At 58.3% G+C, this 25,536-nt stretch overlaps 1 protein-coding gene across 4 annotated transcripts; it reads right to left on the minus strand.

The window, feature by feature from the left end:
• Positions 1 to 3,888: 3,888 nt before the first annotated feature.
• LOC125625784 (myelin-associated glycoprotein) lies at positions 3,889 to 24,147 on the minus strand. 4 transcript variants are annotated; one of them, XM_048828276.2, is made up of 11 exons: positions 23,984 to 24,144; positions 17,783 to 17,850; positions 14,559 to 14,633; positions 12,249 to 12,617; positions 11,431 to 11,727; positions 10,803 to 11,060; positions 10,133 to 10,393; positions 9,243 to 9,530; positions 8,830 to 8,926; positions 7,655 to 7,754; positions 3,889 to 5,310 (listed from the first exon to the last, which is right to left on the minus strand). In XM_048828276.2, the coding sequence occupies exons 3-11, from the start codon at positions 14,602 to 14,604 to the stop codon at positions 5,146 to 5,148; spliced, it is 1,881 nt and encodes a 626-aa protein (XP_048684233.2). In that variant the 5' UTR covers positions 14,605 to 14,633; positions 17,783 to 17,850; positions 23,984 to 24,144; the 3' UTR covers positions 3,889 to 5,145. The 4 variants fall into 4 exon arrangements, with proteins under 4 accessions (XP_048684233.2, XP_048684234.2, XP_048684232.2 ...); XM_048828277.2 differs by lacking the exon at positions 23,984 to 24,144 and adding an exon at positions 18,236 to 18,402; XM_048828279.2 differs by lacking the exon at positions 17,783 to 17,850 and adding an exon at positions 6,400 to 6,439 and having other exon boundaries at positions 5,178 to 5,310; positions 23,984 to 24,147.
• Between the last annotated feature and the right edge of the window lie 1,389 nt (positions 24,148 to 25,536).

Genomic DNA, 25,536 nt, shown 5'->3' on the forward strand with positions numbered 1-25,536 from the left:
GCCTGTTGTCACTTTCAGGTAACCTTGTAAACAAGAAGCGGGCAGTATTATCTCCCGTAAATGTAAACAAACTTGTGTCTCTTAGCGACTGGCTGAACAAGAAGTAGGACTGAGTGGACTTGCAGGCTCTAAAATTTTACATTGTTTCATTTTTGAGTGCAGTTTTTTATGTACATAATTCTACATTTGTAAGTTCAACGTTCATGACAGAGAGTCTGCACAACAGGACTTGTATTAGGTGAATTGGAATACACTATTTGTTTTTTCACAGTGCAAATACTTGTAATCAAAAATACAGTGAGCACTGTGCACTTTGTGTTCTGTGTTGTCACTGAAATCAATATATTTTGAAAATGTAGAAAACATCCAAAAATATTTAAATAAATGGTATTCTGTTATTAACATTGTGATTAATCACACGATTAATCACGATTAATTTTTTTAAAATCACTTGACAGCCCTAGTTGAAATTAGAAAACAGTAAAAATCTCACACTCTATCACGAGGTCTCTCTATATACTGTGCACTCCTTTTATAACAATCACATCTGCTCCTGATTATTTGATTCTTATAAGCGGTCACTTCTTGCAAGAGGAGTACAGGTATGATTTTGTCCCAGCGGTTTTGCTCCCTGGTTTTGATTGATTCTTATAACAGTGTTTCTTATAACTGGAGCGCACTGTATATCTATCAAATCTGTATAGGCCGCACCTGTATATCCATATAGCCACATATGTGTTGCCCTGCACAGGTGTTAGAGAAGGCAGAGCCCAGAAATGACCCGGCTCTAGGAGCAGGAGGTGGGGAATAGAAACAAGTGAACGTGTTCACACAAAACTTTTTGTGATCAGGAAACACAGGTTCTGCGCCACCAAATCATCACGCAATTTTGGGAGGGTTTTGCCAAATTGTCTCAGTAGAAGATAAAACCCTCAACCCTGGAATTGGTTCAGTCCAAAATGATTTTTTTGGTTTCAAAAATTCCTTTCATGTGTTGTTTTTAAATCAAAACCATTGAAAATCAGTCAGACTTGACAGGAATTTTGTTTCCGATTTTTCGACGTTGCTGGCAAATCGGTTATTTGCCCAGCTGTGATGGGGGCTGCCCCACCCTGACCATCCGTTTCTGGCAAGGTCATTCCCACCGGTGCAAAGATGCTACAGAAGCCTGAGCCAGCTGCCCTGCTGAAATTGGAAAGGGGCCCACAAGCATCTCCGCCCTGCACAGATTAAGCCCGCGCTGAGCCGTGACGTTAGACTGAGGCCTGGCTCCTGTGTTAGGTCCAGCCACTGGGCGGTAACAGGGGCCCGATGGCAGGATCGGGGTCAAAGCGTTTCCTCCTGGCTCCGGGTTAAAACGCTGAGCTGTGGATCCTGAAGACGAGTGAGGGATCGCAATGCTAGGAGAGCTCTGGTGTGGGTAATACTGGGCAGTGGGTACTCTCCAGGCCGTGTGTTTTGCAGGGCTAGAGGGTTTGGTTTATCAATCCACACATCTCAAGGGACTGTTCTGCATGGCCAGTTTGCCCTCGTCCCTAGCTCGGGCCGGAGAACCTCCCCCAGGGGTCCCTGCACCCAGCCCAGATCTGGTCTAGATCTCGGTCATGCTAAAGCGCCATTAACTCCGCCCCTTTGTATGTGTGTCCTTAACTCTGCCCCCTTTGCAGATTTCAAGCCCAGATCTGGGGGCTGAGGTACAGTGCGGCTAAGTGAGACACCCGATCGCAATGGAAGGACTCAAAGGTTTGGAGAACCTGCCCCCTCCCTGGGGTGGTTGTTGTGAGGGTCAAGTCCTCTCCTTGGGAAGAACCTGCCCCTTATGTCCAGTCTGTATTTGTTTGGCTTCATCCCCCAGCCATCGGAGCTCGCTTTGCCTTTGTGGGGTGGGTTAACCAGCCTCTGCTCCCCAAAATCCCCTCCCCAGAGAGGTGCTGCTAGACCTGGACCAAGGCACCCCCCCTCCCTGGTGCTGTGGGAGACCCAGATTCAAGCCCTTGCTCGGTTTGATTCACACTGGGGCATCGGGGCCAGCCCTTACTGCCATGGGAGAGCCCCCACCCTGCCCCTCTGCAGCACAGCGCCCCCTATTGCTGCCCTGAGGCATCGGGGCCAGCCCTGCCAGGAGAGAGCACCTCCACCCCGCTCCCTGCAGCACAGCGCCCCCTAGTGCCGCGCTGGGGCATCGGGGCCAGCTCTGACTGCCAGGGGACAGCGCCCTCACCCTGCCCCCGGCAGCACAGCGCCCCCTAGCGCCATGCTGTGGCATTGGGAAGACCCCCCGAAAGGGAACACAATGCTAGACACCATGTGGATTTGTAAAATACATTTTATTTCCTTCGGAATACAAAGTCTGCTGGGTTAAAGTCATTAAACAGTTGGCACCTCACGGAACGACGATACACAACGAAACGGACATAGTCGTGGAATTAATCCAGCTCTCCTGATATGTTCGCTAGCCTAATTCTACCTGGGAGCAGGGCTGCCTAAGCCAGTGGCACAATTGTGTCCTGTAACACACGTACACACGCGCACACACGCTACTACAAAGTTACTGCGCTAATCCCGGCTTCAATTATTTTTTATAGTCTTCCCTATTTACATAGAAGCCAAGAACGGGAATTGTCCACACGACTTAGTGTAAATCGACGGAGGCGGTGTTCTGGGTTAGGCCGCGGCTCTTTTCCCAGTGCTGGGAGCAGAAAGCCAAGTGAGAGGGGTGGAAAATGAAAGCCGATTAGAATTTACATTTTGGCTTTGGTGGCGGGGGAGCGATTCTGTGTTTTCAAACAGAAGAAGGGCTCTGAATCAGAAGAAAATGGCAAAAAAAAATGGCGGGGGTGGGGGGGGATTTCTTTTTGGGGTCAATGGAAACTTTTTGTTTCCATTTCAGCTTTTTTATTTCCAAATTGACGTCGTTCTGGGCGGTAGAAACAGGAGTGTCGGACGTACAACACGGGCGGGAATTGGCCTGCTCTGGGGAGGCCAAAGCTGGAGAACCATGTTTGGTTTGGGGTGCTGTCCGTTCAGAAAGGGGTGGCCCGAATGGAGAGTCCGGGGGAGAGCCAGGAGTTCCAGAACGGGGGGGCGCCACGGGGTCATGGCCCCATCACTTTCTACCGGCCGTGAGGGTCAGCAATGAGTGGGGGGAGAGGGGAGCGAGGGCGGGGGTCTTGAGGGGAACAGGTGGGGTGGGAGCAGGGCCCCGGGGGAAGGGGCAGGGTGGTGGCGGGGAGAAGGGGAGGGGCCTCAGGTGGATGGGGCGGGGCCATGGTTCAGGCACTGGTGGCCCCCCACTTTTAGACAGCTTCCGCTGCTCCTGGGGAGAGCAGCAGAAAGGATCAGAGGTTTAGAAAAAACTTGACCATTGAGGAAAGAGTAAAATAACTGGGCCTGTTTAGAGAAGAGGAGGCTGAGGGCAGACCTGAGAACAGTCTTCAGACCACATTCTGGGCAGGGGACATTGAGGTCAGGTATTAGGAAAAAACTTCCTAACTCTCCGGGGGCGTTCAGCTCTGGACTCTGCTTCCAAGGGAGGTTGTGGGATCCCCATCAGTGGAGGGTTTTAAGACCAGGTTCGAGAAACGCCTGACAGGGATGGTCTGGGGCTACTTGGTTCTGCGTCAGTGCGGGCGGCTGGCTGCCTCGCGAGGTCCCTGGATCCTTTCCACCCTGCCCTCATGTCAACGCCATTTGCATGGTTCCTCTACCTGCCAGAGCTCTGTGAAGTGGCCTTGCTATTATTATACCAGTGCCTCAAGCGCTGTGTTTGATTTGACATCTAATCACGTCACATCCAGCTAATCAATAAATAGAGCCTCGATCCGGGTGCCTGGAAGGGTTAACAAGGTTAGGGGGAGGTTTCTGGGCAGAATTAAGCGCTGGTTAGAGAGTTTCGACGTTGTTAGTCTGGGCTTTTTATTTATTTCGTTGTCTATCATCAGGCAAATATCGGTTAAAAAATGACACCAAAAATAAATGACGATTTGTTTTAAATTTCCCCCCAGGATGGCTGGTGCCGATGGATCATAGAATTCCAGGGGATCGGACCCAGAACGTGAGCACCTGTTTATCCCAGTGGGAAACAAAGATTACAGCTGCGGGGTTTTTTTGGACTCCTGATTTACATCTGAGCCACCCAGAGATTTCCCCCCGGAATAACTATGTCAATTAGACGTGTGATTTTCTACTGATCTAGGTAGACCACCAGCACAAGCCCTGTCTATACCAGTACAGCTGTGGAGGCAGTTAGCCCTGTAGGACAGGGCTTTATCCCAGTATAGTGTCTTCCCCTTCCTGGCTGGGGATGGCTGTGCTGGTCTCAGCAGATTTATACCACAGACAAATCTTTACGCAGAAGAAAAACCAAGTTGTTCCTTCCGCACATGGAAAGACAGATTGGGGGAATTAGAACAAGGACTGGATGGGTTTAGGGAGGAGCCGGGCCCGTTTTGTACAGGGTCCACCTGGGCTATCTAGGCAGGTACTTGCATGGCTCCTAGAGAGATAGCTCAACGGGGTAATTAATGATTCAACAGGGCTTTGGTTGAGCCTCCCAAACGGTTCCAAATTTAGCCTCACAAAAGCCCTGGGGTGGGAGGGAATTATGAGCCACATTGTGCACAGGGGAAATTAAGAGATTGTGGGGAAACTGAGGCACGCAGAGAGGTTAGGACATACCTCAAGGTAGCACAAAGTCTGTAGCACAGGTGGGATTGAAACCCCAGGTCTCCTGGGTCCCAGTGCAGGCCCAGACCCACATAACCAGCCATAGGGCTGTCAAAGAAGGGGCCCCCATCAGGGTAGGAGGCGCTGGCCAGACACACAGCAAGAGATAGTCCCTGCCCCAGCTGAGATTGGAGCCGCATTGTGCCAGGTACTGTGCAGACACACAGCGAGAGACAGTCCCAGTCCCAGCTGCGTTCAGTCCGAGGTCCTGATGGCAGTGGGTGGGGTTTCCATGGCAGGGGGCGTGTCCTGCCATGAGTGGGCGTGGCAGGACCTGCACTCTGCAGGGGGTTGATCCCGGTAGGCGGGGTTTCCGGGGCGGCGGCATGCCTGGTGATTTGGGGGCACAGACAGGTCCTGTTTCCGGCGGGCAAGGTTTCCATGGCAGAAGGCGTGTCACTGGGGGGAGGCGGGGGGCGCTCACTTGACGCGGATCTCCGCATACTCCGCCAGCTCCTCCGTCAGGGTGTAGCTGTCCTTGGTGGCCAGTTTGGTGAAGTCGATGTTGGCATAGTCCACGTTCAGGTCCAGGGAGCCCTCGGGCTTGTTCAGGAGGTGTTTGTCGGAGGCCAGGCGCCGCTCATACTACGGGGGAAGCAGAGCAGCATCAGTCTGGGTACGATTGGCATGTTCACCTGTGGGACTCCCTGACACTGGAGAGTACAGTGTTAGCCTGCGGGACTCCTTGCCACTGGATATTACAGGGTTAACCTGTGGGATTCCTTGCCAATGTATATTATAGGATAAACCTGTGGGACGCCCTGCTGGTGAAAATTATAGGCTTATCTGTGAGACTCCCAGAGCCTGGATATGATAGGATTAGCTGTGGGACTCCCTGACACTGGATATTAACCCACAGGAGTCCCACCTACTGGGTATTATGGAATTAACAATTGGGGGGCTCCCTGCCACTGGATATTATAGGATTAACTCACAGGACACCCTGCCACTGGGTTTTAGTGGGGTTAACCATTGGGACTCCCTGCCACTGGATACTAGGGGCTCATCATATTGGATTTGCTTCAGGAGGATACCATTGGGGTTAGCTGGTCCAATAATACCATAGTTTACCTAGAAAACTCACTGCCACTTGATCTTACTGGGATTAGCCCGTGGGACTTTATTGGTATTAACCTGGGGAACTAATAGCTGCAGGATCCTTTCCAAAGGATGCATTCCTAATCAGAGCTCTCCTGGGCAGGGTGTGCCAGGGGTGCGAGGACTGTCCCATGTGGGGGTGGGGGGCTGTCTGTTAAGATTTTACGCCACAAAGAGACGAGACCACGAAACAAGCAGAGGGGGAAAGGAAAACACCACAACGCTGCAAGGGACCTTGCTGCCAGGACAAGGGGCTGCCAGTATTCCAGGAAGACCCCCATGCCCTGCCCCACAGCTGACCTGTGAGAGCCACCCAAGCAACAGGATAGAAACCAGAACCAGTGCCCCCTAGAGGGAAAAGGCCCCATGCCCTATTCCCCACCACCATGAGCCCAACAGTCCCCGACTCTCTGGCCACATCGGAGCCAGCACCCCCTACAGGAGAGGCCCTGTGTCCCATTCCCTGCCCAGCCACTCCGCTGCATGACTGTGGGGCGCAGAGGAGGTCCCCGTGTCCGAGCCGAGGTGTGACGCACACTGGTGGGGGGTGACACAGACTGGGGAATCCAGACTTACCCGGGGGTCAGTGGCTCTCCAGGGAGCAGATCTCCTTAGACTAGCGGAGAAGGAAGAGCAGTCACTGTGTACCTGGGGGGACGACCCCTTGTTGCTGCCCCATATGGAAGATGCCTCTGGGGAGCACCTCCAAAGCTGCAGCTTTAGGGACTGGGTCTGGGACGCAAAGGGATGGAAGAATCCCTTCCCCCACCCCCATGCACCAGCCTGGGGCTGGATCATAGGAACATAAGAATGGCCAGGCTGGGTCAGACCAAAGGTCCATCTAGCCCAGTGTCCGGTCGTCCGGCCGTGGCCAGTGCCAGGCGCCCCAGAGGGAGTGAACAGAACAGGTCACCATCCAGTGATCCAGCCCATCGCCCATTCCCAGCTTCTGGCAAACAGAGGCCAGGGACACCATCCCTGCCCATCCTGGCTAATAGCCATTGATGGACCCGTCATCCAGGAACTGATCTAGTTCCCCGAGAGGGGAAAGGCCCCCGTGTCCCATTCCCCACCCCCCTGAGCCAGCCAGTCTGGGCTAGGTTTCCTCTCCGGTTATGGAAACTAAATAGTGACTGACAACATAGAGGGATCAACTTTATCTAAACTATACATCCCCATCCACCCGACTCCACTTATCCACCCCTATATACACCCCTTCCTCCATCCATCCACCCCATACACACCCCTCCATCCATCCCTCCACCCCATATCCATCCATCCATCCACCCACCCCCATACACACACCCCCTGCATCCACTCCTATATACACCCCTCCCTCCATCCATCCACCCCATACACACCCCTCCCTCCCTCCATCCCCATCCACACCTCTTCCCTTATCCACATTCCCTCCATCCATCCATCCATCCCCATCCACACCCTCCAGCCAGCCAGCCCATACACCCCCCTCCCTCCCTCCATCCATCCACCCCTATACACAACCCTCCCTCCCTCCATCCCCATCCACACCTCTCCACTTATCCACCCCTATACACACTCCCTCCCTCCCTCCCTCCCTCCATCCACCCATTCATCCCCACCAAAATCTCTCCACACCCCTCCCTCCATCCATCCACCCCTATACACACCCCTCCATCCATCCATCCCTCCATCCACCCATTCATCCGCATACACATCCCTCCACCTATCCACCCCTATAGACACCCCTCCATCCATCCATTAATGCCCCCCAGGCACCCCTCCCTACCCACACACACAGCATTCTGTCCACCTCCATGTTCTCCTTGCCATGCCAATCCCATCGTCCCACCTCAGATTTGTCCAGGGCCCCCGGGGGCCGGTACTCGCCGCTGTACGCCACGGGCGGGTGCTCCAGCTGCACGAAGCTGGAGTTTTCGTTCACGTTTTTCCTGGGGAGAGAGAGACGACACAGACACCTCTGTCACTGGGCGACCCCCACAGTGGGGCGGGGGGGGGGGATTCTCTGTCACTGGGTGACCCCCACAGTGTGTGGGGGGGGGGGGAGATTTTCTGTGACTGGGCAACCCCCACAGTGGGGGGGGAATTCTCTGTCACTGGGCGACCCCCACAGTGGGAGGGGGGATTCTCTGTCGCTGGGCGACCCCCACAGTGGGAGGGGGGATTCTCTGTCGCTGGGCGACCAACACAGCGAGGGGCAATGCCCTGTGACTGGGCGACCCCCCAGAGCTCCCCCGTATCTCATTACTCAATTAACAATCTGCATGACATAACTGCATCTGCATTAATGACATAATTTAATAATGATCTTAATAATCCAAAGGTAGCAGTTTGCTCCTGAGGTATCAGTGACTGATAGTTGCTAATGAATTATCAATCATTAATTACCCACCAACCATCTTTGATTAGGATCAATTCGTGGCTAATGCCCCAGACTGATCAATAGGTGACTGCTAATTACCGAACACGGATTAACATTGGTGCTGCGTGAATTATGCTGTTCGTGAGTCATTAGAAATGCCATTTAACCAGCGATTGTCGGTTACTGATCTGGATACAAATGTGTATCCTTCTCCTACAAAAATGCTCCTTAGTTTTAAGCGAAGAGCCGTCATGTGTGTTAATTGTTATTCTGCCTTTATTTGGAGAGACAAAAAATGGTGGCCTTCCCCTGCCAAAATCGCCCTTTCCGTCGGATTGCGGGGAACGACACTTATTTCGGTGCGAGGCCGTTCGCCGCCCGCCCCGGTCAGAGCGCCCCTCGTTTGAAAACCCAACTGGATTGGAAGGTCCACCTGGTGATGGCAGTTAGGCCGAGGGTTGGTCCAGGAAGGATTTCAATCGACTGACGCCCAGAACAGCTGCTCTCCCTTTAAGAGCAGTTCTGCCTCATACTGGCAAGAGGACGGTCTGCGATCCCGTCTGGCTCCAGCCTGGATTCGGGCCCCGGCGTCCCCCCGCTCCCATTTGTTAGTGCAGCTGAGCCCCGGGGGGCTCCGGACTTACTTTTTCCGTGTCTGACTCACGTAACACACGGCGGCGATGAGAATCGCAAAGGCCACCACGGCACCCACCGGCCCCACCTTCGCCCACATCAGATTGTCTGAAAGCAGCATGCAGGCTGGGGTTAGTCCCGGCCTTGCCCAGTGGGGGCGCTGTGGGGAGTGGGGGGCAGGGGAGTGCTGGCCATGGAGGGAGCTCGCGGCTACCCCAGCCCTGGCTACTCCCATCAGGGGGCACTGTGGGGAGTGGGGCAGGAGCACTGGCCGTGGGGGGAGTTCCTGGCTACCCTAGCCCCGGCCTCTCCCAGCAGGGGGCGCTGTGGGGAGCGGGGCAGGAGCACTGGCCGTGGGGGGAGCACCCAGCTACCCCAGCCCCGGCCTCTCCCAGCAGGGGGCGCTGTACAGGCGGACACTCACTGGAGTGGTGGAACTGGAGCTGCTGGTTCTTGGTGCCGTACAGGTTGCGGGCGGAGCAGACAATGAAGAGCTGCGAGTCCGGCTCCCCGCGCAGCGTCAGGATGCTGGTGACCGTGTAGCCCGTCTTCTGGGAATAGACGAACTCCTGGTCAGTCTCATTGACCGTCACGTTCCGGGTGGGCAGCTCGAAGGATATCACGGGCTCTGGATTGGCCAGCACGGCGCAGACACACTGCACCGTGTCCCGGGCCGCCGTGCACTTCGACTCCACGAGGATTATGGGAGCGACTGCGGAGGAGAGACACAGCATCAGCATCGACGAGATGCAGCCAGCTCTGGGGTGGGGCGGCTGGGGAACAGCCACACATAACGCTGCAGAAGGATGGCCTGGCCCAGAGCTGCCTGAGATGCAGCCTCATCTGGGGTGGGGCAACTGGGGAACAGCCGCACAGCGACGCTACATGGGGACAGCTCGCCCGGCACTGAGATGCAGCCAGCTGTGGGGAGGGGCACCTTGGGAACGGCCACACAACACTGCATGGGGATGGCCTGCACGAGAGCTACCTGAGATGCAGCCTCGTCTGGGGCGGGATATCTGGGGAACAGCAGCACATAACATTGCACGGAAACAGCTAGGCTGGCGCTGAAATGCAGCCAGCTCTGGGGCAGGGCAGCTGGGGAACAGCCACATATAACACTGTGCAAGGATGGCCTGTGCCAGAGCTGGCTGAGATGCAGCCTTATCTGGGGTGGGGAAGCTGGGGAACAGTCACACATAACGCTGCCCAGGGGCAGCTCGTCTGGTGCTCAGGGACAGCCACCTCTGGGGGGGGGTAGGATAGAGGGGGGAAAGCCCTGACACCCTCTGCCACCGGGTATGGGTGACTCACACTCCACGGTGAGGTTGAAGGCGGAGCCGCGCTGGCCGTACTGGTTCTCCGCCACACACCAGTACTCCCCGTCGTCCTCGTGGGTCACGGCGGGGATCTCCAGCAGCAGCTCGCTCTCGTAGACCACCGTGGCCACGATCTGCTTCTCCTTGAAGATAGTGATGATGGGCTCCGGGTTGCTCTCGGTGGTGCACAGGATAGTCACCGGCTCCCCCTCCACTGCCACCACCGAGGAGTTCACTGACGGCTTCCGCGGGGCGTCTGCGAGGGGAGGGCACGCGTTCACTGACCCACAGAGCCAGAACTATAAGCAAAGTGCCCCACTCCCCTTTCAGAGCCAGGACAGAACCCAGGAGTCCTGGCTCCTAGCCCCCCCCCCCATCCCTACACTCTAACCACTAGGCCCACTCCCCTCCCAGAGCTAGGATGGAAAACCAGGAGTCCTGGCTCCCAACCCCCCACCCCCACTCTAACCACTAGGACCCACTTCTCCCACCGCTGGGGAACAGAACCCAGGAGCAGCCCCCGCACCATCCCCACTCTAACCACTAGATCTCAATCCCCCTTCCCCTCCCAGAGCCAGGATAGAACCCAGGAGCCCAGGCTCCCAGCCCTTCCCCCGCTCCGCTCTGACCACTAGACCCCACTTCCCTCCCCTCCAGGCACTCACACATGATGGTGAGGGCCAGGGAGCGGTTCACCCGCCCATACACGTTCTCGGCCACACAGGTGTAGATCCCGTCGTGCGTGTGAGTGACGTTCTCCAGCTCCAGCGTCAGGTTGGTGGATGGCTCCTCCCGCAGCACGGCCTCCTCCTTGAACCACGCCAGCAAGGCCAGGGGGTTGCTGTCCACCACGCACGCCAGCACCACGTGCGAGCCCTCCGTGATCTCCAGGGACGAGTTCACCTGCAGGATCCGGGGCACGTCTGCGGTGGGGGAGGCAGAGTGTCCTTAGCCTGGGGGACTCCCTGCCACTGGAGGTCAGCGGGGATAACTTGCGGGACTCCCTGCCACTGGGTGTTAAGGCCACTCTACCAGGTATTAGTGGGGTTAACCCATGGGACTCCCTGCCACTGGAGGTCAGCGGGGATAACTTGTGGGACTCCCTGCCACTGGGTGTTAAGGCCACGCTACCAGGTATTAGTGGGGTTAACCCATGGGACTCCCTGCCACTGGGTGGCAGCAGGGTTAACCCGCAGGTTAACTCCTCCTGCTCTAAGCACTAGCCCCCACTCCCCTCCCGGCACCAGGGCCAGAACCCAGCAGGCTGGCCGGGGGGCAGTTCTGGGGACTCACACTTGACGTCCAGGGTGGCGAAGGCCTCGAAGAGGAAGGTGGTGTTGGGGTAGGTGACCTGGCAGCCCAGCTCGTGCCCATCGTTCTCCCGCGAGGGCCGGAACTTGAGCAGGGACACCTGGCTCCAGGTGCCGCTCTCCTCCTCCAGCTGGCCGAAGACAGCCTGCTCCTCCAGCACCTCGTGGTGTAGCCAGCTCACCACGGGCTTCATGGTGGGGCAGTTATCCGGCACCACGCACCGCAGCTCCGCCTCCGTCCCCACCACCACCGCAGCCGGGGGCACAATGGTGGGTTTGTCTGGCGAGGGAAGAGGCTGGGTAAAGCCAAAGACTCGGGCTCCAACCCACTGGACCCCAGTCCCCTCCCAGAGCCATAGAGAGAACCCAGGAGTCCTGCTCCCAGTCCCCACCTCCCCGGCTCTAACCACTAGACCCCACTCCCCTCCCAGAGCCATAGAGAGAACCCAGGAGTCCTGCTCCCAGTCCCCACCTCCCCGGCTCTAACCACAAGACCGCACTCCCCTCCCAGAGACGAGAAGAGACCCAAATGCGCCCTGATGCAACAGTAGGGGGGTGCTGAGCTCCATGGCACAGGGTGCAGGATTCACTGCGGAGGGGGCTCTCTCATCACTATTAATTGAGCCCCTAGAGGGTCAAGGGCCCCGTGCCCCATTTCCACCCCCCACCTCCCCCCCCGAGCCAGCCAGTCCCGTGCCCTGAAGCTGGATGGCAGCCGGCGCCCCCTAGAGGGGAAAGGCCCTGTGTCTCATTCCCCGATTTAGCCGTCCAAGGGGCCTGGCCCCAGCGCCCCCCACTCACTGATGATCTCCAGGTTGCTGTGCTCCGAGTAGGTGTACTGGTTGTAGCCGCCCAGGTCCCCGCGGAAGAAGTACTTCCCCGCCAGCTCGGGGCTGAGGCGGCCGAGCTGCAGGGTGCAGTTGCGGGCCTGGAGGTCACCCAGCAGGCGGGTGCGGCCCTGGAAGCTCTCGTGAACGATGCTGGTGCGCGACTTGTACACCACGGGCGGGTAGTTCCGGGGGTAGGGGCTGTTGAAGTACCAGATGCCGTGCACGGCCGAGGGGCGCAGCTCGTCCGGGTAGTCGAAGCGGCACGGGATGGCCACACACGTGCCCTCGAAGGCCACAATGGTCTGGGGCATCCACGCGCTCCATGGCCCACCCAGGGTGCCTGGCGGGCAGATGGGAGCAACAGGCACTGGGCAGTGGAGCCAGGAACCCACACGCCCGTCCCCTTTGCCCCCAACCTCTCCTGCCATGGTCCAGTCTCCTTCCTGTCGATTTTCCCACTGCCCTCTTCTCTGCCCAGCTGCCAAACCCTGCTGGGCCCTGGTTTGTTACCCGTCTGTCCATCCCACTCTACCCATCCATCCCTCCATCTGTTTCCATCCATCCATCCCTCCCTCCACCTATCCATCCATCCCTCTCTCCACCTATCCATCCATCCATTTCCATCCATCCATCTTTCCATCCCTCTCTGTCCATCCATCCATCTCTCCATCCCTCTCTATCCATCCATCCCTCCATCCGTTTCCATCCATCCCTCTCTCCACCTATCCATCCATCCATCCATCCATTTCCATCCATCCATCCCTCTCTCCAGCTATCCATCCATCCATCCCTCTCTATCCATCCATCCATCTCTCCACCTATCCATCCATCCATTCATCCCACTCTAACCATCCCTCCCTCCCTCCCTCCCTCCCTCCCTCCCACAAAAACATTTATCCACACATCCATCCAATGAACCATTTATCCATCTACCCACCCAGCCAGCCAACGGTCCATCCATCCAACCATTTAACCATCCATCCATCCGTCCTTCTGTCCATCCATCCAAACAATCCACCATTTATCCATCCACCTACCCACCCAACCATCTGAACCAACCGTTTGTTCATTTAATCATCCACTCAACCAACCTACCTTCTATCCATCCATCCTCCTACCCACCCATCCAATCATCCATTCGTCCAACCCACCATCCAGCCATCCCTGCTTTCATCTCTCTCCAGTTATTTCTCAGACACCTGGGTGGCACCGTATCTAAACGCCACCCCAGCAACAGGTACAATTCAACTGACATAAAATTACAGTTCTGACCCTCACGGCCTCCTCTTTGAGTCACCCCAACGGATCCTGTTCCAGCGAGGACACCAAGCAGGGCTGCCTGTATGTTCCCCCCAGCAGGGTCCCCGATCATAGAATCATAGAATAGCAGGATTGGAAGGGACCTCAGGAGGTCATCTAGTCCAACCCCCTGCTCAAAGCAGGACCAATCCCCAATTTTTGCCCCAGATCCCTAAATGGCCCCCTCAAGGATTGAGCTCACAACCCTGAGTTTAGCAGGCCAACGCTAAAACCACTGAGCTATCCCCCCCGAGCTATCCTGTGAGCACAGCCCGAACCCGAGGCCTTTGGGAACTCTCTTCCGTCAGAGCTAGTTCCGGTGGAGCTAGTTCAGGGCTTTTCCCATGCTGCGAATGTTAGACCTGAATGAACACGCACCTGACCTTGGAACTCCTCCCATGCCTCAGTTTCCCTGCTGACTCAACCACCCGCTTTCAGTGTCCAGTTCGAACCTGGATCCTACTCCCCAAGCTCTCATTGTGGGAGCCTGGCTGCTGGGGTAGGGGAGGGAATATCTCATGGAGAGCATCCCTCTTTTTCCCCACAATGTGGAGAGCTCCCCAAAACACACACCCGCAGCCCCCCACCTTGGAGGACACCCCCCCAGCAGGGACTGGGTGGCTTGTTCTCCTGGGACCACCCAGCCCTCAGTCCAGGGGTACAACAGAGCTAGACCAAGGTCCAACAAAGTCAGCTCACGCGCCAGGAAAATTTGAACCGCCGACGGTGAGCTGATTGGCGGGGCTGGAAAACCAATCAGATGCACCATCCCGCCGCTTGGCTAGGTCTGTGTGATGACACAGGGCGAGTGGACAGTTCATGCACTGAGGTGTACACGCCACCTACTCCCCTTTGGCTCAGTGAGCAACAGCTCTGGCTGTTCGCTCCCGAGAGCCCCAGGTTCAAACCCACTCTCTGGAGACAGGGCTGTAAAAGACAGGAAATGGGGCTGTGGATTGCTCCCTTGGGGTCCCCTCGGTACCTCCAAATAGGATCCCGAAGGTGAGCAGAGTGCCAGCAGCCTTCATCTTCTCAGGGGGCAGCGGCGTTGTGCCAACTGGGGAGAGAGAAGAGGGGTTTAGATGAGGTGTGGTTGGTGTTTCCCCATCTCACCCCCAGGGCAAATGGGACCCGACCCCGGAGAGCCCACTATGTGCACACGGCAGGTCTGATCCCATCCAGCAGGGGGCAGCATGCACCCCAACAGAGCAGATTCACCCCTCCCAGCAGGAGGCGCTGGGGGCCTCCAAAGAAACAGCCGGCGAGTTTCTTGGGGAGAGACCAGGGCACGCGGGCACCAAAACTAGAGGTCATTCATTGCAAGCAGCAACTGCTGTGATGCCCCCTAAGGGTCATGCTGGGGACAGAACCCAGGAGTCCTGGCTTCCACTCCCGTGCCCCACCCTCTGCAATCAGACCCTTCCCCTACAGAAGTAAGGATTAGATTAACTGGAGAGACACTTTCAGGGTGGATCTCGGGGGACAGTTCCCCCAATGCAGGAGCGGGGGAGGGAGTCTCTGAGGTTGGGGAATCACTTCCCAACAAGGGGAAGGAAGTGGGGTCTAGTGGTTAGAGTGGGGGGGGGGTGTTGGGAGCCAGGGCTCCTGGGATCATTCCCTGACACTCAGGAGATTTAACACTAGGCCCAGGGACATGTTGCCCCGCAGGCTCTCAGCTGTGACTCCAGCAGGGCAGGGAGATCCCTGGCCCAGGGCGTGGAGGGGGTGGGGGGGAGTGTGGGGGGAGAGAAACGCAACCTCAACCCCACCCAAGGAAACATGGGAACCGAGCAGTCGCTGCTGTTCTCACAATGGCCACAAGATGGCAGTGGGGCCTCGCCACATTCACACCCGGCACACGAGTAGCAGAGCCAGGGAGAGAACCCAGGAGTCCTGGCTCCCAGCCCGTCCCGCCTTAGCCCCCACTCCCTTCTCAGACCTGGAGGGAGAACCCAGGAGTCCTGGCTCCCAGCCGTCCCGCCTTAACCTCAAAGACAGTCCCCCCGAGGACACAGACGCTCCCTTATGAGCCAGCACAATTCCCAGGCTGGCCGGTTCCGAGGAGGTGACTCCGATGGGCCAGCAGAGCTGCGGGGCGGGGGGCACCGTGGGGAGCTAGCCATGGAGCAGCCCTGATAGACACAACGGCCATGGGTTGGGCCCCCCGACCCTGGTGGGCCTTGAGGGCCCAGGCCTTGAATGGTCACCATGACACGGGGCCCAGAAGGGGTGGCTAGGGCCGACTCTACCCAGGGCTCCCTAGGCTTAGACCTTGAGTAGCCCCATGGCATGGGGGGGAAGGAGGAAAGGGGTCTATGGAGCCAACCCTAGTCTCTGAGTAGCAACCAGATCCTAGGGGACGGGGTAGAGAGGTCTGTGGGGCCAACCCAACTCAGGCCTAGGCCTTGAGTAGCCCCACGACATGGGGAGAAGGGGATGAGAGACCTGTGCGGAGAGGCCAACCCCACTCAGGCCTGGAGCCTGCCTTAGCCCCGTACCTCTGCCCCAGCCCTGAGCTCCCAGAGCCTGCACTCTGCACCCCCCTCCACACCCCAACCCCCTGCCCCAGCCCGGAGCCCTCTCCTGCACCCCAACTCCCTGCCCCAGCCTGAAGCTCCCTCCTGCACCCTGAACCCCTCATTTCTGGCCCCACCCCGGAGCCCGCACCCCAAGCCTGAGCCCTCACCCCCTCCCGCATCCCAACCCCCTGCCCCAGCCCAGAGAGGGTGGGGGAGAGCTCGCGACAGCAGGAGGGGGGATGGAGTGAGTGGGGGGTGGGGCCTCTTAGAAGGGGCGGAGCAGGGGGCGGGGCCTCAGAGAAGGGGCGGGGCAGGGGTGTTTGGTTTTATGTGATTAGAAAGTTGGCAACCTTAATGAGAGGCCTATGGGGCAAACTCTACCCAGGCCTTTGCAGGTCAGAGGCAAGATGGCTGCCGGGAAAGATGGCTCCAGCCCCTTGCCCGCATCAGGCCCCATTTCCATGCTTCCGCCGCTCTCCAACCCCCAGCTCCCTGGCACAGGCTGGTTGCCATGGCCCAGCCCTGGTGTGAGCCCCACGGGCCATGGAGCCAGCCCCGTCCTGATGTAGGGCGGCCCCGTAACCCTTCGGGGGAGGCCTCCGCCCTCCTGATCCTTCCCCCACGGCTCCGCCCCACCCCATTCATTCCTGATCCTCCCCAGAACAGCTCTCCTGATCTGGCCCCCAACACCTCTAGCTGCTCACCCCCCAAAAAATCCTGACCCCCATTTCCCCTGAAACCATGAGCTACCCCGCTTTTTTCCCCCTGAATCGCCTCAACCCCTCATGCCCCCTGTGGCCCCATCTCCAAATCCTGCCCTCTGCCCCCCCAAATCCACTGGCCCTCCATCTGCCCCCCTAAATTCCCTGAACCCCTCCAGTCCTCAACCTCTGACCCCCCCAAGCCCCAGACCAGCCCCAGCTCTAGCTCCCCACAAGCCCTCGCCGGGCTCTGTGCCCTCCCAACACTCCTCCCACCAGTCCCGTCCCCTGGGAGGCGAGGGTCTCCCATCCAAGCCGTGACACACACACCCCTGCTGCCCACACTCAGCTGGGGAGAAAAGCCAGGGGCAGCAGGCCTAGGCCAGGGGGTAGCCAGGCAACGTGGGGCTCGGCCTCCCGGTCGTGGGCACGGCTGCCATCCATGGCTGGTGATTGGCACCAGCTTGGGTTACACATACTGAGAGAGCTTATCAGAAGACCGTGCGGGAGGGAGGGGGGTCAGGACGCCTGGGTTCCAGCTCCAGGAGGGGAGCGGGGTCTAGTGGTTAGAGCAGGGATGGGGGTAGGCACCAGGACTCCTGGTTCTTTTGATCAGTAGTGACTAGGACAACCCCACCCCGCTTGCCCACACAGGTCCCAGGGCGATAAACAGGCGACTTCTCCCCACATGAGAGACAAAGGCCTTTGTGCCTCCTGAGGGAAAATGTCAGCAGAGCTACGAGGCTCATTAATCACCCAGAATCTGGACTCCCAGCCCCCCTGCTCTAACCGCTAGACACCACTCCCCTCCCAAAGCCAGGGACAGAACCCAGGAGTCCTGGTTCCCAGCCCCCCTGTTTTAACCACTAGACCCCACTCCCTTGCCAAAGCTGGGGATAGAACCCAGGCATCCTGGCTCCCAGCCCTGCCTGCTCTAAGCCACCCGAGCCCACTCTGGCACACGGCGACGCTCCGCATTCTCATACCTTTCAGTGTCCTCCAGGCTGTCTAACCCCTCGGCGACTCCAACATGAAGTTGGCAAAATCCCGGCACCTGTAACCGAAGGGACCGGTGGGGTCAGAGCCACAGATGGACCCCGGAGTGATCAGAGAGTCCCAGGTCCGAGGCAGCGGCCGGAACAACGCCCCCCTCTGCACAGCTGGGACTGGCTTTTCCAGAGAAACGCTCTAATCTGAGTCAGCAGGAAGTGGGGGATACCAGGTTAGGGGGACCTCAGATCTGATTCCTGGCAGTGGGGAAGGGGGACGCTGGGCTACCAGGCCCGGGGGGGGATACCAACTTAGGGAGGCTCCAAATCTGATCCCTGGCAATGGGGAAGGAGGACACTGGGCTAGCAGGCCCAGGGATTGATCCGGGGTGGCAGGGAAAAGGGGAACCCCAGGCTAGCTGGTGACTGAGCTGGGGCAGCAGGGGATACCAGTGCAGAGAGCTCCCACGATGTGGCACCAGCCTCCCCCTCATGGATCCCACCGCTGGCTCTCAGCGGGGCAGTGTCCCATCCTGGGCCAGACGCTGGCCTGGCGTCCCCTCCTGCAGCCGGCGAGCCGGGGTGCCGGTCGCTCTGCGTTTCTGCGAGTGAGCGGAGCCCACACACAAATTCCTCCGGCTCAGCGTGTGCGTGGGGGGGACCTGCCACCGGGGGGGGGGGAGGGGGAGCTGGCTTCACGTGCTGGCTGCTACTCCCGGCACAGCTCTCTGCCTCCCGGGGCTGTGGGGAGGTGGTCCCACAGGGCCCAAGCGGGTCTAGCCCTCAGGTCACACTGGGCCGGAGGAAGGATAGTTCGGCTCTGAGTTTATTCATGCATCTTCCCCTGAGAGGAGATCAGAGACCTCAGGACTCCTGGGTTCTCTCCCAGCTCTGGGAGAAGAGGAGTCTCATGCGTGAATGGAGGGTGGCGCTGGGAGCCAGGACTTCTGGGTTCTATCCCTGCCCCTGGGAGGGGGAGTGGGCTCTAGTGGTTAGAGCAGAGTAGGGTGACCAGACATCCCGATAAAATCGGGACTGTCCCGATTTTTAGTTCTTTGTCCCACATCCCGACCGATGCACAGTTGAGATGCCATTTGTCCCGATAGTGCTGCTTTGGCCGCTCCGGTGGTTTTTTTGTTTGTTTTTTGTTTTTGCCTCCCCCATGTGTCCTGACATTTTGTCCATTTACTCTGGTCACCCTAGAGCAGGGGGGCTGGGAGCCAGGACTCCTGGGTTCGATCCCTGGCAGATACAAGCCCATGGCAATTTGTACTGAGGACCCGAATTTCCCTGGCCAGGGTCACGTGACACCCTCACCCCGTGGATTCATTCCAGGGGCAGGAATTCCTGGCATGCCTGTCGTGTGCTGCCAACACATTTCCCCCCCTACGCTTCCCCAGCTCCCTCCCTCCCCGCCCAGGGGAGACACAGCTGGGCACAAAGGAGCCCTGTGTAATGCCCCCACACTGGGCACACGCTGGGCACACCCAGAATCTCTCCAGCTGATGGGACCCGCGCCAGTCCTGGGCTCTAATTCACAGCATTTCTCTTCGCAAAAAGCGCAAACACTTGGAAATGTAAGGACAGGGAGGGTTTGCCCGGTGCTGAGATGCAGCCACTTCTGGGGAGGGGTAAATCTGGGAAACAGCCGCACAGCAATGCCGCACGGGTTCAGCTTGCCTGGCAGTGAGAACCCCATGTGGCGTCACTGTGCGGCTGTTCCCCAGCTGCCCCAGCCCAGAGGTGGCTGCATCCCAGCTGTGGGGGAGGCCTGCCCCATGCAGTGTTATGTGTGGCTGTTCCCCAGCTGCCCCACCCCAGAGGTGGCTGCAAACCAGCACTGGGAGAGGCCTGCCCCATGCAGTGTTATGTGTGGCTGTTCCCCAGCTGTCCTGCATCTCAGCGCCGGGCAAGCCATCCCCGCACAGTGTTGCTGTGCAGATGTTCCCCCGCTGCCCCAGCCCCACCCCAGAAATGGCTGCATCTCAGCACTGGGCGAGTCATCCCCCTGCCTATGCGGCTGCTCCCCAGCTGCCCAGCCCCAGAGGCTGCTGCATCTCCCGCGTGGGTGGATTGAATTTTCAAGGCTCTTTGCAAAAATCGCTCCTGATCTCTGAGTCATCGAGGCTGATTCTGCTCTCAGTTACACCCCCTGGGCTCTGCCTGACTGAACTGGTGCCACGGGGAGCCAGGGCCCGCAGGATACAGCCCCTAATAATTATAAGGATGATGACGCTTCGCTCCACAGAGCAGATGGCAGCCAGCTCAGCTGACTTCAGCTAAGGAACAAACTCTGTCTGCCTGTGCCCATGTGACGGGCATTGCCAGGGCCAGTTCCCAGCTCCGGCTCAGAGCCAGCCTGATGGACCCAGCCCTGGGCCAGCTTCCACAGGAAACCTGACAGCCCCTAGGGCCAGGGGAATAGCCGGGGGGGGGGTGTGTGGAGTAATCCCACTCCAGGCCCAAGTGGGAGGAGATTAGACAGATAGAGAGATAGGATGGATGGATGGGAAAATAAAAGGAGGTAGGGAGGGATGGGGAAGCAAAGGAGGGGATGGAGGGAGGGCGTGTATATGGATGGATGGATGGATGGATGGATGGATGGATGGATGGATGGGGAAGCAAAGGAGGGGATGGAGGGAGGGAGGGATGGATGAAGGGATGGCATGTGTGGATGGATGAATGGATGGATGGATGGATGAATGAATGGGGAAGCAAAGGAGGAGATGGAGGGAGGGAGGGCATGTAGCTGGATGGATAGAGGGATGGATGGATGGATAGGGAAGCAAAGGAGGGGATGGATGGAGGGAGGGAGGGATGAATGGAGGGTGTGTATGTGTATATGGGTGGAGGGAGGGAGGGAGGGTATGTATGTGCATATGGAGGGAGGGAGGGCATGTATATGGAGGGATAGAGGGATGACCCTGGTATCTGTGGCAGCTGGGCTATGACCCCGGATGGTGACACCGACAGGCATCGGCTGATCCGTCAAACTGCCGACCTCCCCCAGGCCGAGGGAGCTGCTGATGGACTGAGTGCCTGGGTCCCCCTCGGGGTGGGGGATGTACTGACACGAGACAGGGCAGGGCCGTTAAAATGCAACACATCAGCTAAGTGCAAGTCCAAGCCCCCTCTGGTGACCTGGCCCACACTGAGGATAAAAGCCTACTGCTGCTGCCAGCTAATGGAGTGACTCCTTTATGCCACCTAGAGGATAACAACCCTGCTACTGCTGCCAGCTAATGGAGCGAGTCCCTTTAGCACCATCTCTAGTGGATCACAGCCTGGCTGCTGCTTCGTTAGTAGGTGTTCGTGCGTTCCACAGGCAGGTTCCTGGTTCAAAGCCAGCTCGGCCTCACAAGTGCATGGGGCAACTTCACCCCCAGCCCGGGGTGCTGCATCAAGGCCAGGGGTGAATCTGGGGGAGTCGTTGTGGGCACTCGCCCTGGGATGCTGCTTTCAATCAACAGCCTGTCTGCGCAGTGTGTGTACGTGTGTCTCAGATCCCTGCCTCCAGCGTGTGTCTGCCTCCAGGGTTCCCCAGCCCCTCACGTGTTCTCCCAGCTGCTCTGCACCGGGGGGGTGTGTGTGTGTGAACGATCCCCCCTCCCAGCAGCAGCTGTGCTCCTGCCCCACAGCTTCGGGGCTGCTCGCTCATGGGTGGGGGAAAGGATTCGGGGGCCTGGCTCTCAAGGCCTTGGCAGTGCCCCCTGCTGGCAGGGGCCGATACAGCCAGGACGGTGAGTGTGAGGAGACCCCCCTGCTCAGGGGAGACAATGATACATGTGAATCATTCCTCTGTCTACCCCTCCACTGCGGCATCTGTCTCTCTAGCCCTCCACTCCCCTCCTGGAGCCTGGGACTGGACCCAGGAGTCCTGGCTCCCACTGGTAGGTAAAGGCCCAGACTGCATGGCAGGTAACTTTGGAAAAATCACAGCCGTAGCACTGGGACTGAGACCACCGGGAGGGGAGCGAGGTCTAGTGGTTAGAGCGGGGGGGCTGGGCTCCAGGACTCCTGGGTCCTATCCCCGTCTCTGGGAGAGGAGCGGGGTCTAGTGGTTACAGCAGGGGGGGCTCGGACCCAGGAGTCCTGGGTTCTATCCCCAGCTCTGGGAGAGGAGCGGGGTCTCGTGGTTAGAGCAGGAGGGGCTGGGCGCCAGGACTCCTGGGTTCTGTCCCCGGCTCTGGAAGGCAAGTGGGGTCTAGTGGTTAGAGTTGGGGGGAAGGGGACTGGGAGCCAGGACTCCTGGGTTCTGTCCCCGGCTCAGGGAGGGGAGCAGGGTCTCGTGTTAGGAGCAGCGGGCAGAGCACATTTCTCTCTGGGGCCCCATTCCCTTTGCCCCTCGAGGGTTGGTTCTCGAGCACCCGGCTCCATGCGGCTCGTCACAGCAGATGGTGGCAGCCCCCGAATGGCACAGCCTGGCAGCGCCACGCGGCGCCCCTCCAATAACAGAGCTGTTTGTCTGGGGCTGGGCTGTGCAATCTGCTGGTGTCACATGGCCGGGGCAAGGGGGCTGCGGGTCGGGAGCGAGGGGCACCGGCAGAGCTGGGGGGCAGGGTGGAGCCCAGGGTTGGGCTAGCAGGGGCTGCGGTTCAGGAGTGAGGGGCACCAGCAGAGCTGGGGGTGTCTGAGCACTGCCCCCTGCTGGATGAGATCTGTCCCCTCCAGGTCAGGCAGGTACCCAGCCTGGTGTCGTGTTGTGATTCTCTGTGATGTGTTAAGGGGACGCGCTCTCACGCGTCCCGTTGTCCTGTCCTCACAGGGGTCTCAGACATACCTGTGCCAGGAGCCCTGGCTCTCCCTGTTACTAAAGCACCAGGGAACCATTCGACAATAACAAACCAGGTTCTGCTCTCAGGAGAGACCCTACAATAACAAACCAAACTGCACCAACCCCGTGCATGGAGACCCTACAATAACAAACCGGATTGCACAGCCCCAGCGCTCAGGAGAGACCCTACAATAACAAACCAACCACACCAACCCCGTGCATGGAGACCCTACAATAACAAACCGGATTGCACAGCCCCAGCGCTCAGGAGAGACCCTACAACAACAAACCAAACCGCACCAACCCCGTGCATGGAGACCCTACAATAACAAACCGGATTGCACAGCCCCAGCGCTCAGGAGAGACCCTACAATAACAAACCAACCACACCAACCCCGTGCATGGAGACCCTACAATAACAAACCGGATTGCACAGCCCCAGCGCTCAGGAGAGACCCTACAACAACAAACCAAACTGCATCAACCCCGTGCATGGAGACCCTACAATAACAAACCCGATTGCACAGCCCCAGCGCTCAGGAGAGACCCTACAATAACAAACCAACCACACAGCCCTCAAACTCACAAGTCTTTGCAGCCCCAGAGCTAACGCACAGCCCACACTGTTTAAAATGCAGATTCTGGTGCAACCTTAACTAAGGCAGAGTCAGCACCCAACGGAGTTGTTAGAATCAAAGTGACCCCTTGCCTGGCTCTGAGATACAGCCACCTCTGGGTTGGGGCAGCTGGGGAACAGCCGCACATAACACTGCAAAGGGATGGCTCACCCAGCACTAAGATGCAGTCACCTTTGGGCCACGGCACCTGGGGAATTGAGGCACAGCGCAACCAGATGCCTAACTTCCAGTGGGGAGTCTGGGGGCAGCACTAGGAACTGAACAGGGGGTCACCGAAGTACTAGGCTGGAGCCCTGACCACTGGCCCATCCTTCCTCCCTGTTCCTGAGTCTGTCGCCTAAGATCCGCGAGTCTGATTTGCTTGGGAGAGAAGCCAAGGCTTTGGGGTAACATGGGGCCAGAACTTGGCATCTCTTGGTTAAAGGCAGGTGGGGTGAAACTCCAGAGTTCCTGGCTGAGAAGTCACTGCTGTTACACTGAAAGGGAAACTGAGGCTAACAGAACCCAGGACTCCTGGCTCCCAGCCCTCCCCCAGCTCTAACCACTAGACCCAACTCCCCTCCCAGAGCAGGGGATAGAACCCAGTGCAGCAACTATCCATCAGCCTCATAAAAGAGAAGCATTAGCCCCTCCCTTTAAGATCCTTAATTGTGCTGCATTGGTTCCTGACCCTGCCAGCCGAGCTCCCACCCATGCCCAGAAGCATAAGTGTAGCCACCCCCCGGTTCTCCTGTCACCAGCCTCTAATGCTGCCCCGAAGCCCCCTTGTCTCCTGGAGACACCTACCCGGAATCCACAGGGTGTCTCCAAGCATCCGATCTCCGGGGTCCAGCCGAGACCTGGGAAGGGTTTATGTCCTTGGGATGGGTACCAGCGTCTGCCAGCCTCGATGGCCGGCTCTCCAGAGCCAGATGGGCACGATGAGGAAGTGACAGAGCAGGCACCCAGCACAATGGCTCCCTTTGTAGGGGAGTTCGGGGCCAGATGTGGGGCAGGGCTTCTGTACTGATGGGAGGAGCAGCGGGGACGGGGGGAGGAAGGAAAAGGGAGTTGGGGTGGGATCTGGGAGTCAAGGGGGCTGGGGCCAGAATCTGGGGTGGGGGGAGGAAGATAGGCAAGAGGAGCTCCCCCCTCCACACACATAGAGCATCCCCACACCCTCCAGAGCCCCAATAGATACACACACACTAAAATACAGCCCCCAGCCCCCCCCAAAACAGCCCCCAAGCCAATGTTCCTCAGCTCCCATCCAGCTCCAGGGCATGGCTTGGGGGGAATGGGGCACAGGGGCTTTTCCCTCTAGGGGGCACCAGCTCCAATTTGGCCCCAGGGCGGGGACTGGCTGGCTCAGGGGGGCAGGAAATGGGGCACGGGGCCTTTCCTGTCTGGGACGGGGCTGGGAATAGGGAGCTCTGCGTCCACAACCATCAGCCCTTTCCCCGGGGCAGATGTGTCTGGCTGGGATCTGGGGCTGAGGCCTCGGCCAGCGAGTTACGGGGGGGGGGGGGGGGGGGGGCTCTCAGCAGGGGCTGGATTCGCCCCAGGGATCGGTGGCGAAAGGCCAGCGAGCAATCCGCGCCCAGGCAGCCCCCGGCGCGGCTCCTCGATGCTCAAAGGCCAACCCTGCCACGCTGCCGGGGGGACTCAGATGCTGCAGGCACAGCTGGGCCCACGACGCCACTGGTGGGCTCCATAAAGACGGGCAAAACTTCACAAAACGTGGGCCCGGTGTAGAGCCTGGTCCTTTAGGAGCCACAGGTCCCAGGGCCAGCCAGCGCCGCGTGCAATTGATTAGACCCAGCTGAGATGCATCAGGTGTTTTCTAGGAAGGACTGAGCCAGGGGTGGTTGGGGGGGATGCAGGAAGGTGGGTAGGTGACTGATTGATTGATTGATTGATTGATTGATTGGGCTAGCTGTAGAGCTGAGTGAAGAGCCCCTGTAGCCTGCGCATTATGTTCTACTTTGCCCGTGTTGTTTGAGTGAATAAAGCAACGCCCAGGAAAAGGGACCTGAAAGAATCAGACAGACCTGCCGTGGCATAAGAAGCCTTCGAGGAATCGTTGTGTTAGATTATACCCAATGGGGCAGCATAGCCGGATCTAAAACCGAGATCTCCCATGCAGGGTGTTTGAACCAGGTGCCCAGCTGGCCAAGGACAAGCATCCTTTGGAAGGAAGATTTCCATGAAGGAACAGTGTCCTTGGCAATTTTACTCGCCACTGTTGCTACACTATGTATATATATAGGCTTGGGAGGATTAGCTTTTTATCGGTAGATGTCGATTTCACCATACAGACGCAATGGGGTTGCCAGTTTTGGTTGGACGTATTCCTGGAG

The sequence above is a fragment of the Caretta caretta genome, chromosome 24 (assembly GCF_965140235.1).
Source record: "Caretta caretta isolate rCarCar2 chromosome 24, rCarCar1.hap1, whole genome shotgun sequence".
NCBI classification, from domain to species: Eukaryota; Metazoa; Chordata; order Testudines; family Cheloniidae; genus Caretta; species Caretta caretta.